Source organism: Rhipicephalus sanguineus, chromosome 10 (assembly GCF_013339695.2).
Source record: "Rhipicephalus sanguineus isolate Rsan-2018 chromosome 10, BIME_Rsan_1.4, whole genome shotgun sequence".
NCBI lineage: Eukaryota > Metazoa > Arthropoda > Arachnida > Ixodida > Ixodidae > Rhipicephalus > Rhipicephalus sanguineus.
Window position 1 is genome coordinate 118,755,091 of NC_051185.1, and position 19,817 is coordinate 118,774,907.

Sequence of the window (19,817 nt, forward strand, 5' to 3'; positions counted from 1 at the left end):
GCCGAGACTGTCCATATAATTGCTATCGCAATAAAATTCTTCCGAAGCGCGGAATCGAAGCAGGGACCTCTTGCTCCGCAGCGAGTGGCGCTAACCACTACGCCACGGAACGCAGATCCTCCACGTAGCTAACGCCGCGCGTTATATACACACCCTTTGCCGCTGCACGGACTCAGAGATAGAAGGCGCTCATAAGCGTTTCTTCATTACCAGCGAGATGGCGCTAGGAGCGCGACAGGCGCATTTAAAAGTCGTTGGCGAGCTCTCTCGCTTCTTATTATATTATCGCAGGGAGAACCTTGCCTCTCCGCTGTCTGTTCGCGCGGTTTTCTCGTGATGAGGGGAAGAGGGATGTTTCAAGTTTCACCGTGATGTCCGCGCTCATGTTACGGAGCGTACGAAAGTCACTCGAGCTCAAGGGACGCCGCTAAACGAACAAGCAGAAGATGAGCGCGAACTATCAAGTGTCACAGCTCGACACTTGAAGCACGCTAGTTTCCTTCGCTGCTTCGGCTGCCTTTGCAACAGGAGCGCTGTTCAAACTGAGAGTATCCATTGGCGAGCCTCACTTCGTATAGCGTTAGTTTCTTGCTATCGCATTCATTGCTTCGGCCTTGCGGCGAAACTGTGACATTTTTTTAGCAAGCTATATAGCTAATCTGTTCCGAAAGCACAACAGCGGTTCCTAATTCGTAATCTGCCCATAATGAGAATGGTGGCGCGTTGTGTACTACTAATTATGCTGAATTATTGCTTTCCATCATATACAGCATGTCTGGCGGTGAAAGATGGTGGCCCGTGGGCGTGCGTGCGCGTTACATATTGCCACACGCGCCCCATTTTCTAGTTCTATTTAACCGGTACGTTACACGTATAACCACACTTACTTGCGCCGGAATGTAGGAAAGTTCCTAATTATTTAGGATCTACCGGTACGACTGCGCCCACAATAATAATAATATCTGGGGTTTAACGTCCCAAAACCACGATATGATTATGAGAGACGCCGTAGTGGAGGGCTCCGGAAATTTCGACCACCTGGGGTTCTTTAACGTGCACCTTAATCTAAGTATACGGGCCTCAGACATTTTCGCCTCCGTCGATAATGCAGCCGCCACGGCCGGTATTGCGCCCACAACGCGAACAATAGAGTTTATTCGGCAACTAAGATGGCCACGAGCGATAACGCTGGAATCTTCGACGCCCCATGCATAAATGCTGACCAGCTTTACCGCAGATTAGATTATTCGCTGACCGACGACTGTGTGCGACGGTATCATTGCACTTTGAGCGTAATCCTTTTCCTGGGCACAAGTTCACCCAATGAAGGGTTCGATCCGCATCGGCGTCGATCGCTTTTTTTGACCGTCCCAAACACATGACAATCTAGACAATTGCAACCGTAAAGATACAAATATTGGTCGCGTATTGTTTTTCTTAATAAAAGAGTAGTGCAAAAAGATCCGGTTCATTACAACTCCAACTACCATTGCAACTACTTCTACTACTAATAATAATGATGGTTCCTGCATTACAATAAAAACAGCATGAATGGCGGGCTAGGCCGAAGTCTCTATGAGTTGGGTGCTAATGACTGCTAGGGTTTTACTTTCCAAAACCACGACATGATCACGAGGCACGCTGCAGTGGAGGGCTAAGGAAATTTCGACCACCTGGGGTTCTTTAATGTGCACCTAAATTTACGTACACGGGCCTGGCGCATTTTCGACTCCATGGAAATGTAGCTGTGTCCTTTGCAACGCGGTCAATAGGTTAGACGACCGACTTCGTAGGAAGAGAGAATTCTACGCCATCGACATGACACAACGTCGCAGAAGAAGGCTTTGCAAACGATACTTCGATTATAGCTATCCACCGGCCTTTGTGAACGCCCTACGCTTTTGTGTGCGTGTGTGTGCGTGTGCGTGCGTGTGTGTGTGTGTACGTGCGTGTGTGCGTGCGTTTGCGTGTGTGTTCTCTCTCTCTCTCTAACACTCTTTCCAGGCTTCATTCCCCCACCTCAGCCACAAGTTTTTTGCTACGTTACAGCAGCGTCTTTGGACAGGTGCAGAAAAGTCACGGCTATGTTATCCACACGACAGAATATTGCCATTACCAGCAGATCTAGCATGGTTTAGTTTACTTTGGTTCTAAGTGGCTTTCTGTGGAGAGGTTGCAGTTTATATAACCTCGCCTACTGCGATTCAATATGTATAGCAGCAACAAAAGAAAAAGTGGTTAACCCGCCCCATAAAAAAAGTGTTCAAGTAAATAAAACACTATATGTACAGCAAACTGACACCAAAAAAGAATAACATGGTAATGAACAGTTTACTTGGAGGACCTCAATTTTCAATAAAACATTCGCGCGCACAAAATTCAGTAGAAGTTCTACCCACAGTATACGGAATAACACATCATTTCGTAAAAACTACACCTGGCTGTTCATCACACTCTTCTAGTCAGTGTCCACTATGAAGTCCTTTACTAAGACGTTCGCGTTTTGCTGTAGTGCCTTTTCAGGCGAAGGTCCGAGAAATTCTTGTAATGTGAGTGCTGCCGACCTACCATAGACTTCGCGCTCTGTATTTCTCAACAGCGCAGGCATGCCCTCCAACCATCAAGGACATCAAGGGCGCCACAGTAAACGAGACGGCAGGCCCTTACGCTGAAGGTGACACAGTGCGTCTGACCTGCGAAATAGAAAGATGTATGTATCACTTACGAATACTAATTTTCGTACAACAAATTGCCATGTTTGACTTATTCACCGGCACAATATAGAGCCCATATTTCGGCGCCTGCTATGGAATGGTGAGCATTTTGTAATAGCACGAAGTTCCTAAATGAAAGGAAGCAGAAGAGGGAGGGGAGGAAAGGCAGGCTCTACAGAGAGGCGCAACAGTCGTGAGTGAAGCGCCTTTTTTTCCTTTCCTTCTTCTGTCTAATTTCTTTTACGAACTTTGCACTGCTGCAATATCTTGACTAAACACCAACTCACCTAAGAATTTATACTGAAGTACTGTGGCCTGGTTTATTGTCACTCTTCTGCTTCGTTAGTCCCCTTCACTAAATAATGGGGACTCGCCCTAACGAGATTCATCGTGTCATGTGTGCGTTCCTGCACGTATAGAAAGTTTTGAAAACAAGAGCAGCCTACTTCATAGCGCTTTATTCCATTGACAAAGTATGTTTGAAGCCAATTCATTCCGATAATAGCACATGGATGAACAACTCCAAGCGAGAAGCTACAAGGAGTGGATTGCGTGTTTTCAACGCTAGTCAAGAAGTTTACAACGATTAACTGTATTACAAATTTGCGAACCCCTGACTGATGTTCACGCCATCAAAAATTTACGGGAAGTGTTCTGTAGGTTTAGCCATTACGCCGCCGTTGTCGTGATGTCCTGTATATGAAAATGTATTCAAAACACACCCTCCTTCCTGCCTTAAGGAATTACGGATATTGTTTGCGTCTAGCAGAATACTCGAGTGTGATCGCGAAATCAGGTGACTTTTTTTTCAGGCGACCATGACGTGACGCTCACGCGGTTCTACAACGGCACGCAACTGAGGTCGGCGCGCGGAACAGTGGTGACCTCCGACGGCGGCTGGAAGAACTTTGTCACTCTGGGTCCATTAACTCGCCGTGATCTGCACTCTAACGTAACCTGTCTGGCGAAAGGCAACGTCTAACTGCCGGGAGTCGCAACAGTGCTCCTCAACTTATACCGTGAGTACGCCAAATGTAGGGCAGCAAACCAGAAGTTTCTCTTCTAGGTAACCTCCCATCTTAGTCGCAATTGCCTAAACCTCTCTCTCTCCATATAAAGCGAGATCCACCTTTCACCAGAAATTCAACTATAGTGTTCACATTTACACGTGTAATATGTTCGCACAGTCTCCGATATACAAAAGCATCAAAAAAGCTCCAGTGCCAAAGTCATCATACTAACTCGACAGCATGCAAAGATGATATATTGTTGTTGTGAGACAAACATGCTAATTAAGGCGGCTGAAGCGAAAAATAATGATGCGTTCTACACCACTCGCAATTTTTCTGATAGCGTGTGGCTTTTTGCGAAACCTTCGATAAACATTAGAACATTCCCGTAAGCTGTAATGATATATATATATATATATATATATATATATATATATATATATATATATATATATATATATATATATATATATATATAGTACGTAGATTATGAAGAGTCTGTCTTCGGTTGCCGTAAAATAATTAGGAAAAAGGTATACGCTTCTAAAAAACTGTTTATTTGTCGACGTTTCGATCGGAGGCCAATCTTCATCAGGATGAAATTTACCAGGCTTCGATGCGCTTTTATATCATCGTTCTCCGAGCCGAGAGAAAGAGGAAAAGGTTAAGAAAAAGTACATACAGAAAAAAATAATAGAAAAAAAAGAGAAAAGAGAGAGAGGGGTAAGAAACCTGCCGAAATAAGTCGCGAATACGCTTGTGCACATACTTTGACTGACATAAGAATAACACGTGTTTCCTGAAAAAAAAAAGAAGAAAAAAGAAAAGAAAAAAGAAACAAATCGTCAACACCCCACGTGCACATACTTTGGCCTACGAAAGTCGCGAATACGCTTGTGCACATACTTTGACTGACATAAGAATAATGTGTTTCTTGAAAAATAAAGAAAAAAAAAGGGAACAAAAAGGAAAAGAAATGGAAAAAAATGGAAAAAAAAATCGTTAACACCCCACGTGCACATCCTTTGGCCTACGAAAGTCGCGAATACGCTTGTGCACATGCTTTGACTGACATAAGATTAACACGTGTTTCTTGAAAAAAAAGGAAAAAATCGTCAACACCCCACGTGCACACACTTTGGCCTACGAAACACACGTGTTTCCCGAATAAAAGAAAAATGTCAGTCAAAGTATGTGCACAAGCGTATTCGCGACTTTCGTAGGCCAAAGTATGTGCACGTGGGGTGTTGACGATTTGTTTCTTTTTTTCTTTTTTTTCTTCTTTTTTTTTCAAGAAACACGTGTTATTCTTATGTCAGTCAAAGTATGTGCACAAGCGTATTCGCGACTTATTTCGGCAGGTTTCTTACCTCTCTCTCTCTTTTCTCTTTTTTTTCTATTATTTTTTTCTGTATGTACTTTTTCTTAACCTTTTCCTCTTTCTCTCGGCTCGGAGAACGATGATATAAAAGCGCATCGAAGCCTGGTAAATTTCATCCTGATGAAGATCGGCCTCCGATCGAAACGTCGACAAATAAACAGTTTTTTAGAAGCGTATACCTTTTCCTATATATATATATATATATATATATATATATATATATATATATATATATATGACGTTATGAAGGAGAGACGTCCAGCGGCACAGACGCCATACTTTTATTCTATTCACGCGCCCTTTCTTCCTCGTCAGCTTCTACCTGACTGGCTTCATGCGTCACATATATATATATATATATATATATATATATATATATATATATATATATATATATATATATATATATATATATATATATATATATGTACTGTAAAGACGAGAAAAATAGACACAACGCCTGTTCGCTAGGCCGGCTGTTCTATTCTGCCTCGTCTTTCTCCTCCTCGTGCTGGTCCAGCACGAGGGCCCAAGCTCGGCCGCTGCTCATCGTCATGACACTCGGCCATGACTGCCAAAGAGGAAAGCCACCGATAATGTCTCTGGTGGCAGATGCTGGCTGTGTCACTGTGTTCGTTCACTACAATCCTGGAACTTGGCTTGGAGTTTGCCGATGACGCTTCTGGTGGGCGGCATTGACTGCACCTCGGTGGTCTGTCCCGACCACGCTGCGATTTCGTTTCGGGATCGGACAGGCGGGTATCTGGAGGACGAGACTGGCTACATCGTTGTGGTCGGTCTCGGCCACTCAGGGACTTTCCGTGGACAGCTGCCATAGATAAATCTGTCGGCGGGCTTCGGCTGAGTCGTGGAGAAAGCGGCAGACGCGGCACGGCCAAAGAAGCTTGCCGGAACAGCATCTGAGAAGACACGCCGGGTGCCTTGGCTGGGGGTTCTACAGCAGGCTTATTCGGGATAGAAGATATTATTTCAATGGGCTCTGGGGTTATCGACAGGGCAACATTCTTGCGCTTGTCCCGGAGAACCTTGTCACTGAACATGTGGTGACTGGGTGCGCATTCGGTCAAGGAATGCTCTCCAAGCATAGAAGCGGCTCCGGCGGGTCTGAGAGCACAGTGGTGTCACCGGTGTGTGTCATGGGCTCTTCCGGTACCTTCGCGAAAGGTGGGCAAGACACGAGAGGTGCTGGCACCTGCGCGAAGGTGGTCGTGGTCTCTGGCAACGTCGCGGAATTCGAGATACTCGGCGGAAAACTCTGTTCGCGGCCGGCGTCTGCCCCGTTGCCTTCTGCGTTGATCTCGCTCGAGAGGCTGCTGCGAGTGTATTCAGTGCCGAGTTTGTGTCCCTCATGAATTTCGTCGTCTAGCACAGGGATGAATACCTTGGCCTCTTCCGGCGCCTGTACTGTAGGCGTGTCAAGCACGACAGGAGCTGGTGTCTGTATGTGTCCCAGCGAAGGCGAATCTGGGGCCGGCTCCTCCAACTGTGCTGGACGAGGAGTGGTCTCGCCCTCTCTCAGTGATGTTGAGATGTCGTGTACCGGCGCAGAGGCGGAGACCAGCAACGGAGTGTAGGACCGGCGTCCGACGTCAGTTTCAGGACAGCCCGAGAGGGCTTCTGCCGTGGGGCTCGAGGGCACCGATGCCCCATCGAGCTGGTGCCCCACATGAGCTTGATGCCCGAGAAAGGGCACGTTGGTGAAGGGCACAGCTGCACCATAGAAGCGCTGTGCCTCGCGAGCTTGATCTCGGGCGGCGGGCAGGTTTGTGCACGTCCGAGCGGCGCCGTCGAGGTGGTGTGCCTCACAGCCCCCATGCACGGTCGAGAGTGGGTCTGGGGAGATAGGGTCACACGCATGTGAAAGAGGACGAAAAAGATTTGTGATACTTGCACACCATGCCGACCAGGATGGCTGCCTCACGCCCTCGTAGGCATGCCATGCCTTAGCGGCATCGCGAAGGCTGTCGATGGCAATCATTCATTTTTTATGGTCCGTCCAGGCGTGGCGGGTGCCGAGCGAGTTGATGGTGTCAATCCAAAGGAAAACGTCGTCCTGGAAGCCGCGGAATTCCGGTAGTTCGCAGGCAGCCGGTGATGGTGCTACGGTAGGCGAAACTCCGGGGCATGACGACGCCAACCAGTCGAGTTGGCATGAGAGCTCCGTGAGGGCACACCGCAGCTCTCTGCGGCTCTCGGGTGAGCTCTCTTCATGGTCTTGCGAGGCGGCGGCGGCCAACGCGGCACTGAGCGAATGCAGTGCTGGCAAAGCGGCAGGACACAGCACGGAGATTGACGCTGCCAAGGCGTTCACCGTGACTCGGAGTCGCGCGATGGTGGCGGAAAGCTCGGCGGCGCTCTCGGGCGATCCGCGCGTGGTGCCTGTGGTGACGTCCGAGGAGTATGACACGATCGGCGTACTCACAGAGGAGGGACCCTTGTCCGAGGGAGCTTGGACAGCACCCCTAAGCGGCTCGGGTGCCGATGGAGTACTGAGTAAGCCGTTGTCGCTGTGGGAAGCGTGGACGGCATTCCCGGGATCCTTGCCGTTTGAAGCGTCAACCGCGTTCCGAGGTAACCGGTACCCGTGCGATGGCTTGTCGTGAACTGGTACTGCGGTGTCGATGAAGGAGGCTTGAGCCGCCGAGGAGGCCTGGACGCCGTCCACGGACGGTGCCTGAAGCGCCGACAGATTGGCAGGTGGTGGCGAGGAGGCATGTACGCCGTCCCTGGGTGAGAGGAGCCCGTGCGCATTGTTGCCGCGAAGTAGCACGTCACCGGACAAGTAGTTCCCCGGAACCACAATGGAGGCCTGGACGCCGTCCGCTGGTGGTGGGATGGATGCTTGCCGCGGTGGTATACTTGCGGGTTCCATCAGCGAGGAAGCGTGCCGGCGTTCCTCTGGAAGACGCGTTGCCTCAAACTAACAGCTGGGGTTACCTTTCGACGGCTGCGCCATTGTAAAGACGAGAGAAATAGACACAACGCCTGTTCGCTAGGCCGGCTGTTCTATTCTGCCTCGTCTTTCTCCTCCTCGTGCTGGTCAAGCACGAGGGCCCAAGCTCGGCCGCTGCTCATCGTCATGACAGTATGTATGTATCGTGTCTTTGTAGACGCTCTCTCCGGATGGAGTTATCAGATGGAGAAATGGAGTTTAGATAACTGCGATATCTTATATTTTTGCCGAGCTAAATATTCCTAAATAATGCAACCATAATTTTTTACCGTTTCTATAATTTTATTTTAATTTATAAACCGAAATTCGGTGTGCTACAATGGCCCAAATATGCGAGTTTTTATAAAATGTGACAGCTTTCATTGAAATAGATCTAACACTGCTTCTGTGACAGTACGTCTCCTTTTAACAAGAAAGTGTTTTTTGCCGGGGTCCACCAAGACTTCAGCGCCGTATTTCCGTCACGAAAATGACGTCGAAAAACTGCACGCGATCAGATGGAAAAAACGTTGTGTCACGGGAGTCGAACCCACCGCCTCTCGGTTCATGACAACTGATGCCGGGCATGGTATCCACTTCACCACGGTCACACACTCCGGAGGCTTTACAAACGCGCTTTTTATATCTCAGAATTTCCTCTCACAGTGCTCTTGGTGAGCGAGGTGGTATCGTCCTCTGGGACCAGCGAAGTGAAGTGAATTATTTCATCATGACCGTGGTCACCGCTGTTAGCTCCTGCAACGCGTCGTTGCTACGCGCCCGTCCCATTCGGTCCGTTTTCAATAGTAGAAGTGCAATTTTGTTAACACCTTACCACACCCCAAGGTGGCGACCTTAGCCCAAGCCTCGGCTTCGCTGATAGCATCCAACCATACCGGAAATAGCTTTGGGACGCGCGCCTGCCTCGCCTGGCTGTAACACCGCTTTCCCCGATTACGCTCGCCTTTAGAAAAATCGCGGCCGGGCTAATAGGGAGACACGACGCGCGTTGCCTTTCCCCTTAGTCCGGTCGTGATGTTGAATAACTCTTTAACATGCCGCGGAATGGCGACCTTAGCCCAAGCTGTGCGTGGAACCAGTGACGCTCTTCTGGCTGTCTCACCGCTTTCTGATTACTCTCACTGTTAACTACAACAGCTTGTAAAAGGATTTGTTTAATCATTGATCATAAACGTTAGTCATCGGCATAGAAATGTACCACCAAGCAACAACGTGGTTGCATCCACGTTAAACGGTGCTATAGCTGCCAAAGAGGAATGGACATTGCTCAAGCTCTCTTATATTAATGTAGAGTAAACATTCGAATACGTCTGTAATGACACGTTTTACTTTCGTGCTATGCCGATTCCTATGACTGAGGGCTCAACCATGTTTTTTTACAAGTATTTACGTAAGTGAAATTAAAATTTCCGACAGGTAATGTTTCACCATGATGGTGCGACTGTGATTATGTGAGTGCGACTATGTGCTTCACAACTTCTAATTTAAAAGACACGGTGAACCACATAGCGCACCGGGCGTAGTCTGCCATCCAATCCAGTCTATCTCCTGCGACGCATTAGAGCCTCTATAAGTGGTCACACTGACTCTTTGGCCAGTGTTCAATACGAGCCTTAGTTGCACTAGAGCGGGACCCATAAAAAAATGAGGGGCGACACACGTAGGAAAGTTTCAGCTCCTCTAGCGTGCAACCTGGGGAGGGGCGAGGCATGCAGTGTCCGCCGGTGTTACCCACATAAAAAATCTTTACTCATACGTTTCAACAAGTGTTGTTTCACATAGAAGACTTTACCTTAGAGATGCACTTTTTGTATTTGGTTTTAGATAAGAAATTCGAGCGCCTTCGTAAATTTCGTCGGCGACTCTGACACCGTTGTTAAGCCAAACAATGTTTTATGCAGTAACGACAGACTTTTAATTCAGAATATGCATAGTGTGGACCGGTGGCGAGTAGTGAGATTTACCTCATTTCTGCGGGGCATACCCGTTTATGATGGACCGTGAATACGACATCAATCGCCGACAAGGCGAGACCCTAAGGTGCTTTGCCCCTAATACAGGCCTATGTGTCGCACGTGGGCACTCACAAAAATTCCACGTAATCTCGGTATTTATAACTACAACGACTCCGTCTCTTCAATGTAATGTGGCCAGTTTCGCAATAATTATATATACACAGAATGCCCCTCACCGCTTTGCGATTTCCAGCACTGAATAAAAAATGACAGGGTGCATTTGAATTGATAACAATGCATTTGAAACCTCTGCACAAGTGCGTACGTCTTAAGGCCAGCTGGAAATCCCCGGTTCAAATGTGCGGTATGCGGTGTCGTTTATAATGAGCACAAATAAAACCCCGCAATAGTGCAACTCGTGTACGACGACGTTGATATAATACGGGCCGGCGAGTCTGGTGGTGGCGGATCAGGCGGATCACTGCTGCCACCCTCAGCACGAAGCGGCGGATAGCGAAATGTGTCACTGTATGAGTCAAAACCCGATTTTCGGCTAATTCGGCGCAACCACTCTTCGAGGCTCGGGTCCATTCTGAGCAACTGTCTGAATTGCCGTAAAACAAAACACACGCTGCTCGGATGGCGCTCGCAGGAGACGGATGATCAGCCGAGCCAGCGGTCCAGCGCCTGACCCACCGGTGGCTACTGCACTGGCTTCGACTCACCGAAAGACGACGCGACGACACGCAAGCGTTCTCGCACGTCACATCGTGGTGCAGAGACTCTTGAAGCCAGAGCTTAGATCCGAGTGCTCGAAGGAAAAGTTTAGGGTGAAAGGCGGAGTGGAGGAGGAGGGAAGGTAGTTATTATACGTAGTTCCCTATTAAAGGGTGTTTCGACTGAAATATGGTGTCAGTAATTTGCTCCAGTAATGGTCTTAGCAAAAACGGAAAGCAGCTCGAAATTTCCAGCGCGTCGCTCAAGCGCAAAGGACGCACGAAAAGAACACACACAGGGCGAGCGCGAACTATCATGCGTCACAGCTCGACACTTGAAGCGCACTGCTCAAACATAAAGCAGGACGCACAAAACGAACGAACAGGTACACACAAGACGAGCACGCACTAACTGTCACAATTGTTGCTTATTTCTGTCGGAACAGCGCGCTCTTTTCGCAAACGCGGCCGCTGTCGCGAGCGAAGCGACCTTCGTACGCACTGTGACTTCAGCGCGGCCATCGCGAGGAAAGCACAAGACATACAACACCCTGCTCCACCCCTCCGCCCGCCCCCTTTTTTCCTCGAGATAAGCGCACGATGGCGACCACGCTCTGTGGGGCGAAGAGCAACGGCGTTACCTGGCAGCTACTACACCGCGAGCAGACAGCGGAAGCGCAAGGTTCTCCCTGCGCAAATATTAGAAGCGAGCGAGCTGGCCGACGCCTTTAAGTGTGCTCGTCGCGCTCCTCGCGCCATCTCGCTGGTAATGAAGAAACGCTTATAAGCGCCTGCCGTCTCCGAGTACTGCGGTAAAGGGTGTGTATACAACGCTCGCCGTTTGCCATCTGAAGGATCTGCCTTTGGTGGCGTAGAGGTTAGCGCCACGCGCTGCGGACTAAGAAGTCGCTGGTTCGATTCCGCGCTTCGGAAGGTTCTTTCCGAATTATTTTCTTTAGGACTTTTATATATATATATATATATATATATATATATATATATATATATATATATATATATATATCTTGTGAGCGGTACTTATACACATATTTATACACAATGCAGCATGACGGCGGCGACGGCAAAAACCAGCCGAGACTGTCCATATAATTGATATTGCAATAAAACGAAATGTCAAAAAACCGTTTCAGGGACCCCTTAAATAGTCGAGTACTACAGCAAGTACCCCGAACACCCGAAAAGAATCCTGGCTACAGGCATGCCTAAAGGGCTTCATGGTTGCGTCTGCACATAGGCTTGCGTAGGGTTCTGATTTAGGGGGAGCTTCATTAGTGTTTCGCTACAGCGCCTCCCCCCCCCCCCCCCCCTGCTTCTGCCCCCGTTGGTCGAGTCCAAAAGGAAACAAGCTCCGCAATGAATTTAAAAACGAAAATTAAGCGATAATGTGCTTTTACCAGCGGCCTGCCATTTGCTCCCGGCTTTCAAGCGGTAGCGGGGAATTAAACAGTTCTTGGAAGTCCACATCAGGCGTCCTTGGTCGCCTTTATCGTCAAAAAACATGCATAGCCATAACCCTGTGCATTAAAGTGACGTGAAAGGCCCGACTGTGTGAATGTGTGGGTCAGAATTCGCCGCCCCTTTGAAATGACTAGGGGGGTGCCCCTCGGCCCCCCCCCCCCCCCACACCCTGTACACGCCTATGTGTCTTTAAATATACAGACATGGCACACCGAGGTAGAACTAAAGAAGACATTTCACCTTCACCTGCTGTTGCTCCTCGACGTTGCCTTACCAGAGCACTAGACATTGTCTTACTAGCGCGACGTTGCCTTACTGCGCGTAGATTGGCTATAAAACGCACAGCAGTTGATCTGTTCTCTGGCCAAGCTAGGTCCATTCATAATGAAAAGATAATATTCAATTTCTTTCAGGGAATTTATTGTACCGTGGTGATGCCCCGCTAAACTCACGTTTGCCTTGACAGCACAGTAAGACAAAAAGGAAAAAATACGAGTCCTGTGAGTCTTTTCGGTGAGCCCTCAATTTTAAAGTATACGAGTCTGTAAAGAGACAAGTGAACTCTTTTAGGAGATGATTATACTCTCGTCAGAGAGTCGTCAGACCCAAAAGAGAGCTCACTTGTCCCTTTAAAAGGAGTTCTATACGTGTCAAGTGAGGAGTCACCGAAAAGAATAACACGTACTTTTTTTTTCTTGGAGTGCATGTGGCACTGCATCATGGCAGCGTCATAGCCTTTTTTATAGCGAATGTCGCAGGCAACCGTGCTTTATTCTTGACTTCCGAGCAAAACAGATATATTATCTCGGTACGGTGCCTGCGTTTGCATACTCCCAGGTAACCCTTGCTGCTCCGACTACGCACCGATTTCGATGGTTTCGTGGTACGTGATACGTAAGAACTGCATGAACGCTGCAGCATGCTGCGTGGATGCAGTGTACTTGTTGCTATTGACAAACTTAAATATTTAACGAAGAGCTCAAAGAAGGCCGACACGGCGCAATCTCAGCAATGACTAACCCTTTTCCAGAAACTGCAAGAAGCCCGAATCCCTCGCACATCAATAAATGATGCTCTCCCGTGCAGCCCTGTGGGTTCTGTAAATGTTGTATGAACGATTCCCCAGTGATCGATCATCGCGCCCGCTTCTAATTCTACTTGTTCATTTTTCTTTTCTACAAAGATTGCGACTGTCGGATATTCGCGGCTATGTTCGCAGCACCAGTCAGCCGTTTATTTGAACGCGACACTTAGTTATTAATGCCAGAAATATATTGACATCTTGTTGTTCAATTTACTTTGAATGTCTGCTTTTATTTTTTATTTTATTTACAGAATACTGTGGTCGAAAGACCAAGCAGGGGGTGGTATAATAAAAAAGTATTTCACAATGTAATTTCAAGGGAAAGAAAGATCAAGCAATATTACCATGTTAAAGGCAGTAGAACACAAGATAACAATTGAACAAAGTTAAATATAATAAGAGACAAAGTAAAATAAAGTAAGATACAATTGAACAAATTAAATCAGTCTAGAGACATTCTCTAAGAGACAAAGCCTACGACGACAACAGGCCGTGTCGAATGATTGGCTACAGTGACAATCTTTGTTTGATCATTTTTCATCACTTCATACCTTAAGCTTCCCAACTACTTCTGTGTAATTTTAATCAATGCATCTAAGGACACGATTTGTAGACTCAAAGCCGTATCATTGAACGGTTAGCATAGAGGCGAGCTTGGAGGCAGAGAAAGACAGGAAATAAAAGCAGTCCGTAAAGTCGCAGTTGCCGATTTCTTATTCTCCTTCCTACAGGGCAAATTGAAAATAACTGGGCGATCCGTCTGTACTGCAGCAGAACAAGAATGATTATGACATTAATGGTGATGGTGATGATAATGCAAAGCGCTTCATTTTATCGTCATTATCAGCCTGGCTGCACCCACTGCAGGGAAAAAGCCTCCTTCGATGATGATGATGAAATAAACTTTTAATTTGCCAAAACAGTGTCCCCGAGCTCTTAAGCTTGGGGTCACTCTAGGTGGGAGGGTCCCTTAGTCCAGAAATCCTCTGGCCGCGATCGCCTCCCGGGCCCTGGCGACGAGTCCACGTTGGTGGTCTAGGTCCCGTGCGGAGATCTTGGCCTCCCACGTCTCGGCGAGGAAGTTGATGCGTGCGGTCATTGCGGGCTTGTTATCGGCATCTTGGTGGCGCCACGGGCACTCGAGTATGAGGTGTGCCAGTGTGTCGGGAAAGTCGCAGATCGGGCAGTGGTATGCATGAAGCGTCGGGTAGATGCGATGTAGCAGGATACCGTGCGTGCACGTGTTGCTTTGCAGTCTTCGGAATGCTGTTGTTTCTTCCTTATTCAGCTTGGGGTGAGGTGGCGGGTACACCCTGCGAGCTAGGCGATGGTGTTGCAGCATGGCGTTATACGTCGGGGGTACTGTCTCCACTTCTGCTGCAGCGCTGGCTAACCGCGGTTCGAGCGAGGCGGTGAGGGAGGCCCGGTTGACGTGACCGCGGGCCGCGGTGTGAGCCCCTCCTTCGATGTTTCACCGATTAACCCGATCCTGTGCTTGCTGCGGCCACGTTATCCCCGCGGCAATCTCATCTACCCGCGCAACATTCTGCGTCCCCCTCGCGCTCTCCTTTTATTGGAGTCTAGTCTGTTACTCTTAACGCCCGCGAGTACATTGTCTTCGTACTACCGCGGCTGCACTGAAGAGACGCGCGGGCGGAAACGCCCGCGCGCTTCCCCAGTCCGGTCATGGTACTACATGCCCTGCCCCTTGCCATTTTTTCTCTCTAGATTTTGACGAAGACTTCCTTAACGCAAGTTTGTTTCCTGAGCAACTCTGCTCTCTTCTTCTTCCCAAAGTTACACCTATCGCTTTTCTTTCGATGGCCCGCTGCATCGTACTCAATTTAGTTGAACAGGCTTCTCGTAAGCGTCCAGTTTTCTTCTGCCCTTGATTTTACGCTTGATGTATGGGCTAGTTTTCTCAGAGACATTTATAGCCGCAGCAACTTTTCACTTTCATACTTGAAAAGACGCGGAAAGACAGCCACAAAGGAAAGGTGTTCATTTTTTTTCGCCTTTCTCTTGTGGCTGTCCTTCCGCACTTTTTCAAGTAGGAATCCGAAACAACTCACTCAATTTACAGTCGACTTTCACCTCTTTCGCAGTGGCTCCAACGGCTGTAACCATCTGGAGCTGGCCTGCTCAACAGACTGACACGCCTCCAGGCTCGGTGGAATCGTCCAGCGCAGCTACTCAACATTCGGTACGAAACAGGTCCGCCACCATTGCTACGACGCTTGGCCCGGGCCATGCACTGTCCGACCGCGAAGCTGCGGTTGCGACATCCTTTGGCTCGCCCTCTGGATTCTCGAATACCAGGAGCTTCGAGTGCGAAGCCACCGGAAGCCGCCCGGCGGCAAACGTCACGTGGTTCCTGGACGGAGTCCCGGTAGACCCGGCTTTCACTCGCAGCGTGTCCGCGGGCAACGTAACCACAAGCATGCTCCTTCTTCCGGCGTCGGCGCAGTCGGGACGGCTCTTGGAGTGCCGGGCAATCAACGGAAACCTACCCGAGAGCAGAGGAGTGCTGAGCCGCTTCCTCAAGGTGGACATGTCGCGTAAGTGAAAAGCATGATGTCGAGGAGGCCTGAAAACAGTAGTGAACTCAATATCCGGAACGCAGTATCTTCTGCATAGACGCTTCACCGAAAATAACGATGCTTGGTTATATGCTTGCACCTAATTATAATGAATGCGGTTCTAAGACAGCTTGCTGCCCTGTGTTTCCGTCCTTCTGTTGTCATTGACCCTGTGTGCACTGATCATGCGTGCATTGCTTTTGTGTGCTTTGTTCCTTCGCGCATTGCTCTTGTTTTCAGTGTCTTTCAGAATTCTGTGGTTAGATTCCATCAGGATTTCAATCTTGGCATTATATGTGTAGAGTCTGATCGCGAATTACAGCGTCACTCTTAGTCCAATGTGCAGTTTATCAAGATTATACAGAAACTTTAAGACCCACATTTACTTTTGTAATGAGAAAGTTTCTGGTGAGACGTGTAAGAATCTGTTGCTGGTCCTGCTGGTACATACTTGAAGAAACGAAAAACCAGTTTACGGACGCGTACACAAGAAGAGAAGACGAGAGACACACACTGGAAGCGTGTGTTTGTTGTCTTCTCTTCTTGTGAACGCGTCCGTAAGCAGGTCGTTTGTTTCTTCTATTACGTATTCCAATTATTCCCAAAACATCTCGCAGACAAAACGGAGGTTGCCATCCGCCTCGGCGTGGGTCTCAACTCCAGCTACATTGTAGAAGGTGCGGACGTCTACATGGAGTGCTCGGTGCTTGCTGCTTCTAAAGTCGTCGAGGTCATCTGGCGTCACGAGGGAACGCAAATGAAGGGACTCGCTGGCGACGCTGGTCCGATGCTTTGGTCACGGCTCGCTACCTGGTCATCCGAGGGGTGACCGCCGACCAGTCCGGGCGTTACACCTGCACGGCCAACACCGCTGACGGCGAGAGCGTGGAGAGCGTTCCGCTGGAACTTCGAGTGAGACGTGAGTGCCCTGCGTTCTGCTTCAAATATCACCAGCGCCGGTATTTGCGGGACCTATTTTTTGTAACCAGCCCTACACGTTATGTTTGCTAATGAACGTGGCCATCGCTCAGGTCAAAGACAGGCGGCTGAATGCTGGCATATGAAGAATGTTTTCGTGTTTGTGAATGTTGAAGGGAAAGCCTTAGACGCCTAATAAAACTCGAAAATTGACCGTCGGCTTTCGGTGGCGTCGGCATCAACACGAGTGTTGAAAAAATGACGTGATGACGTCATATGAGGTCATCATGCCGTCACAGCTCTCCCGTCTTCCGCCGTCCAACTGATAAAGCTTTCTACACCTAACGTGGTATTGCACTGCATGCATAATCGGTCCACCTTTGACCAAGCGACAATGTCATGTGACAAGGTCATCTTGTCACGTCGCCTTATGTTACGTCATGGTGACGTCAGAAACTTCGGCGGTCTGTGACATCAAGAAGACGTCACAGGTCAAGTGTTATGTCCCACGGGGACGTCTTCACCTGGTGGTGATTTTTCGCATCATTTGTGTTGACGCCGGCGCTAACATTTGTGGGGGTCCTCACCGCCTGACCAAATGACGTGTTGCCGCGCTGCCTCACAACTGAAAACAAAAATATAAAAAAAGAACATTTATTAGTAACAGGAACCAATAAACGGTTACGCTCATCAGACAAACATAGTCATCCTGGCCACCACACTTGCCGTTCACAGATTATTCTTCACCACGGCGGTCGTTCAACGCACACGCGCGCACACCCCGCCAGTCTGTCGCCAACTCCCCACGCATCGTGTTGGCTGGCTCAGTTGTGGGGCATCTGTGGGACGCGCGCACCCCTACTGTGCAACGCGTGTAGTTATGAGGTGGCGATGCGCGCAATTCCCACAAGTTTTGCGTTTCATGAGACATCTAAGGCTTTCGCCGGAATAAACGTTAGTGCAAAGTAATCGCTTATCTCTGCCTGTCCTCGTGCCTTTCGCAATGTCTTCGCGATGAACACTGAAGTATAACGAAGTACCAACTAGCCCAAACCCACCACCTTGCTTGTTACAGACGCGCCACGTTGCGGCGTTCGTCGAGACAAGGTCCTGGCGGTGAGGCCGAACGAGCAACTGAACGTGACCTGCGACGTGAGTGCGGATCCCAGCGAAGGGTTGCACTTCTTTTGGATAGCCGAGGATGACGCCGGCAAGAGGCGTCACGTGACCCGGACAGAGGGTACCACCGCCGGAACCCAATACTCCCAGTCAGGAGAACGACTTCCAGAACTCCAGAGATCGAACCAGCTCGAAGTTTTGGTCGATGCACACTTATTTCACGCGACGCTGCTCTGCTGGGCGAGAAACGCCGTGGGCACGCAGCGCGAGCCTTGTAGACGCCGGTTTCAGATACGACGTAAGGCATATCAAATTTGTATGTCGATTCCGGTCGATTCCTCATTTTGTGACCACTTAAACGGCTTCCGAATGAAGCAAAACTGTCTCCGGGAAGGAGACACACTATCTACAGTGTTATTCACTGCATGCCTGTAAGCAGAAACTTAGCTAGAAATTTTTGTCGGTTGGGGTGAGGGTGGAGGTATAACCATCATTCATTCATTCATTCATTCATTCATTCATTCATTCATTCATTCATTCATTCATTCATTTTTTCTTCTTTGTCAAAAAAGGAGGGGACGAGCTAAAAGCCGCACCACCGGCTTGACGAAAGTCACGACTCCTTGTGTGTTCGTGCGTGCGTTTATGTGTGTGTGTATATACACAGATGCAAAAGTGAAATATTTCATGAGTGTGGGGGGTTGAACCCACTGACTAAGCCAGTGCCGGCAAGCATTCAACGAAGGCTCTGAGAATGTTGAGAGTTACGTGGACCGGCCGAGAGCGAATATTTTAATATGGACATCGGAGAACGACATCGTTGTGTTGTACACCAACGCTTCATATTTGTTGCAACAAGCGATTCAGCTCTTTAGGTAATTTTACGGGACAACATACTTGAAAAGTAGCACGCAGAAGGTCAACATACCAACGACCAAATTGTTACAGGGGTCCTGAGCCCCTTTTTTCATGTAATCATCGAATGATATCAGTATCGGAGTTTATTGCCGCACGAATCGACTGCCGCAAGAATTTCTCGAAAATATCTCGAGAACGAGCGGAGTTAGAAGAATTGGTCGCATGACTGAGGGCGCTTTCTCGCTTTTCTAGTCCAACGCTGGAAGCTACACATGCAGGAATGGCGCGGGAATGGAAGTTATGTCAATGCATCATGACCTTGAGAGCACGTGATGAAACATGATCGCTCTTTCCGTTGGTGGCTCCTGCGCGCGCTAGTGCAGCTACTGTGTAATGTTAGCAGACTATGGAGCACGACGCCAGTAATTCGCGGCATCCCTTAGCAGGAAGCGCGTAAGATGAAGCGGCGCCCTTGATTTACGTCGGCTATTCGCCATTAGCATGCTATCATTTGTGTGACGTCAAACAGCAGGCGCCGATAACTCCGACGAGAGTGAACGCAAGCATCTATCAGTATGAACAAGAGGTCGCCTGAAAAAAAAATGGCAGCTTCGTGCTCTGCTTTTTACTCTCCTTGCGACGCACGAGTGCGACATTTCGCCGACCTGTTCACGGCAGTCTCGGCTGTCCGCAGGATGTGTTTTCTCACTAAGCCCGAGGGGTGTGTTACTCACCCCTTTAACATAGGCGTGCGCAGTGTGCTTCTTTAAGATGAGGCAAGTTTGATAGCAGCGATGGGAAGTACAGGTTCGTCCACGTGTAAGGCGAACACCTCATTTGTAATGTGGACCTCATAGCCTAATGTTTAATTCATATTCTGGAAAACAATTCCTTTTATCGAAACCATGATTAGACGCCTTAAAGAGACATTTCTTTCGGGAAGTAGAATTAGTGTTCTGGCTTTACCGGCTTGAATACAAATGAGGTTTTCACCTTAGATGCGGTAGAGGCTGTACACAGCTCTTTCAAT

The 19,817-nt window shown here is 48.6% G+C and overlaps 1 protein-coding gene across 1 annotated transcript; it reads left to right on the forward strand.

The window, feature by feature from the left end:
• The first annotated feature begins 15,580 nt into the window (after positions 1–15,580).
• Positions 15,581–18,226, forward strand: LOC119406693 (uncharacterized). Its single transcript, XM_049419955.1, has 3 exons — positions 15,581–15,871; positions 16,510–16,811; positions 17,886–18,226. Exons 1-2 carry the CDS (start codon positions 15,754–15,756, stop codon positions 16,719–16,721), a joined length of 330 nt encoding a protein of 109 aa, XP_049275912.1. The 5' UTR covers positions 15,581–15,753; the 3' UTR covers positions 16,722–16,811; positions 17,886–18,226.
• The last annotated feature ends 1,591 nt before the right edge of the window (positions 18,227–19,817 follow it).

What these genes read in the sequence shown, in the direction of transcription:
- LOC119406693 (XM_049419955.1), top strand. Translation starts at nt 15,754, where the DNA reads ATGCTCCTTCTTCCGGCGTCGGCGCAGTCGGGACGGCTCTTGGAGTGC. An exon ending in CCTCAAGGTGGACATGTCGC is followed by an intron (nt 15,872 to 16,509) that starts GTAAGTGAAAAG and finishes AACATCTCGCAG; the next exon opens with ACAAAACGGAGGTTGCCATC.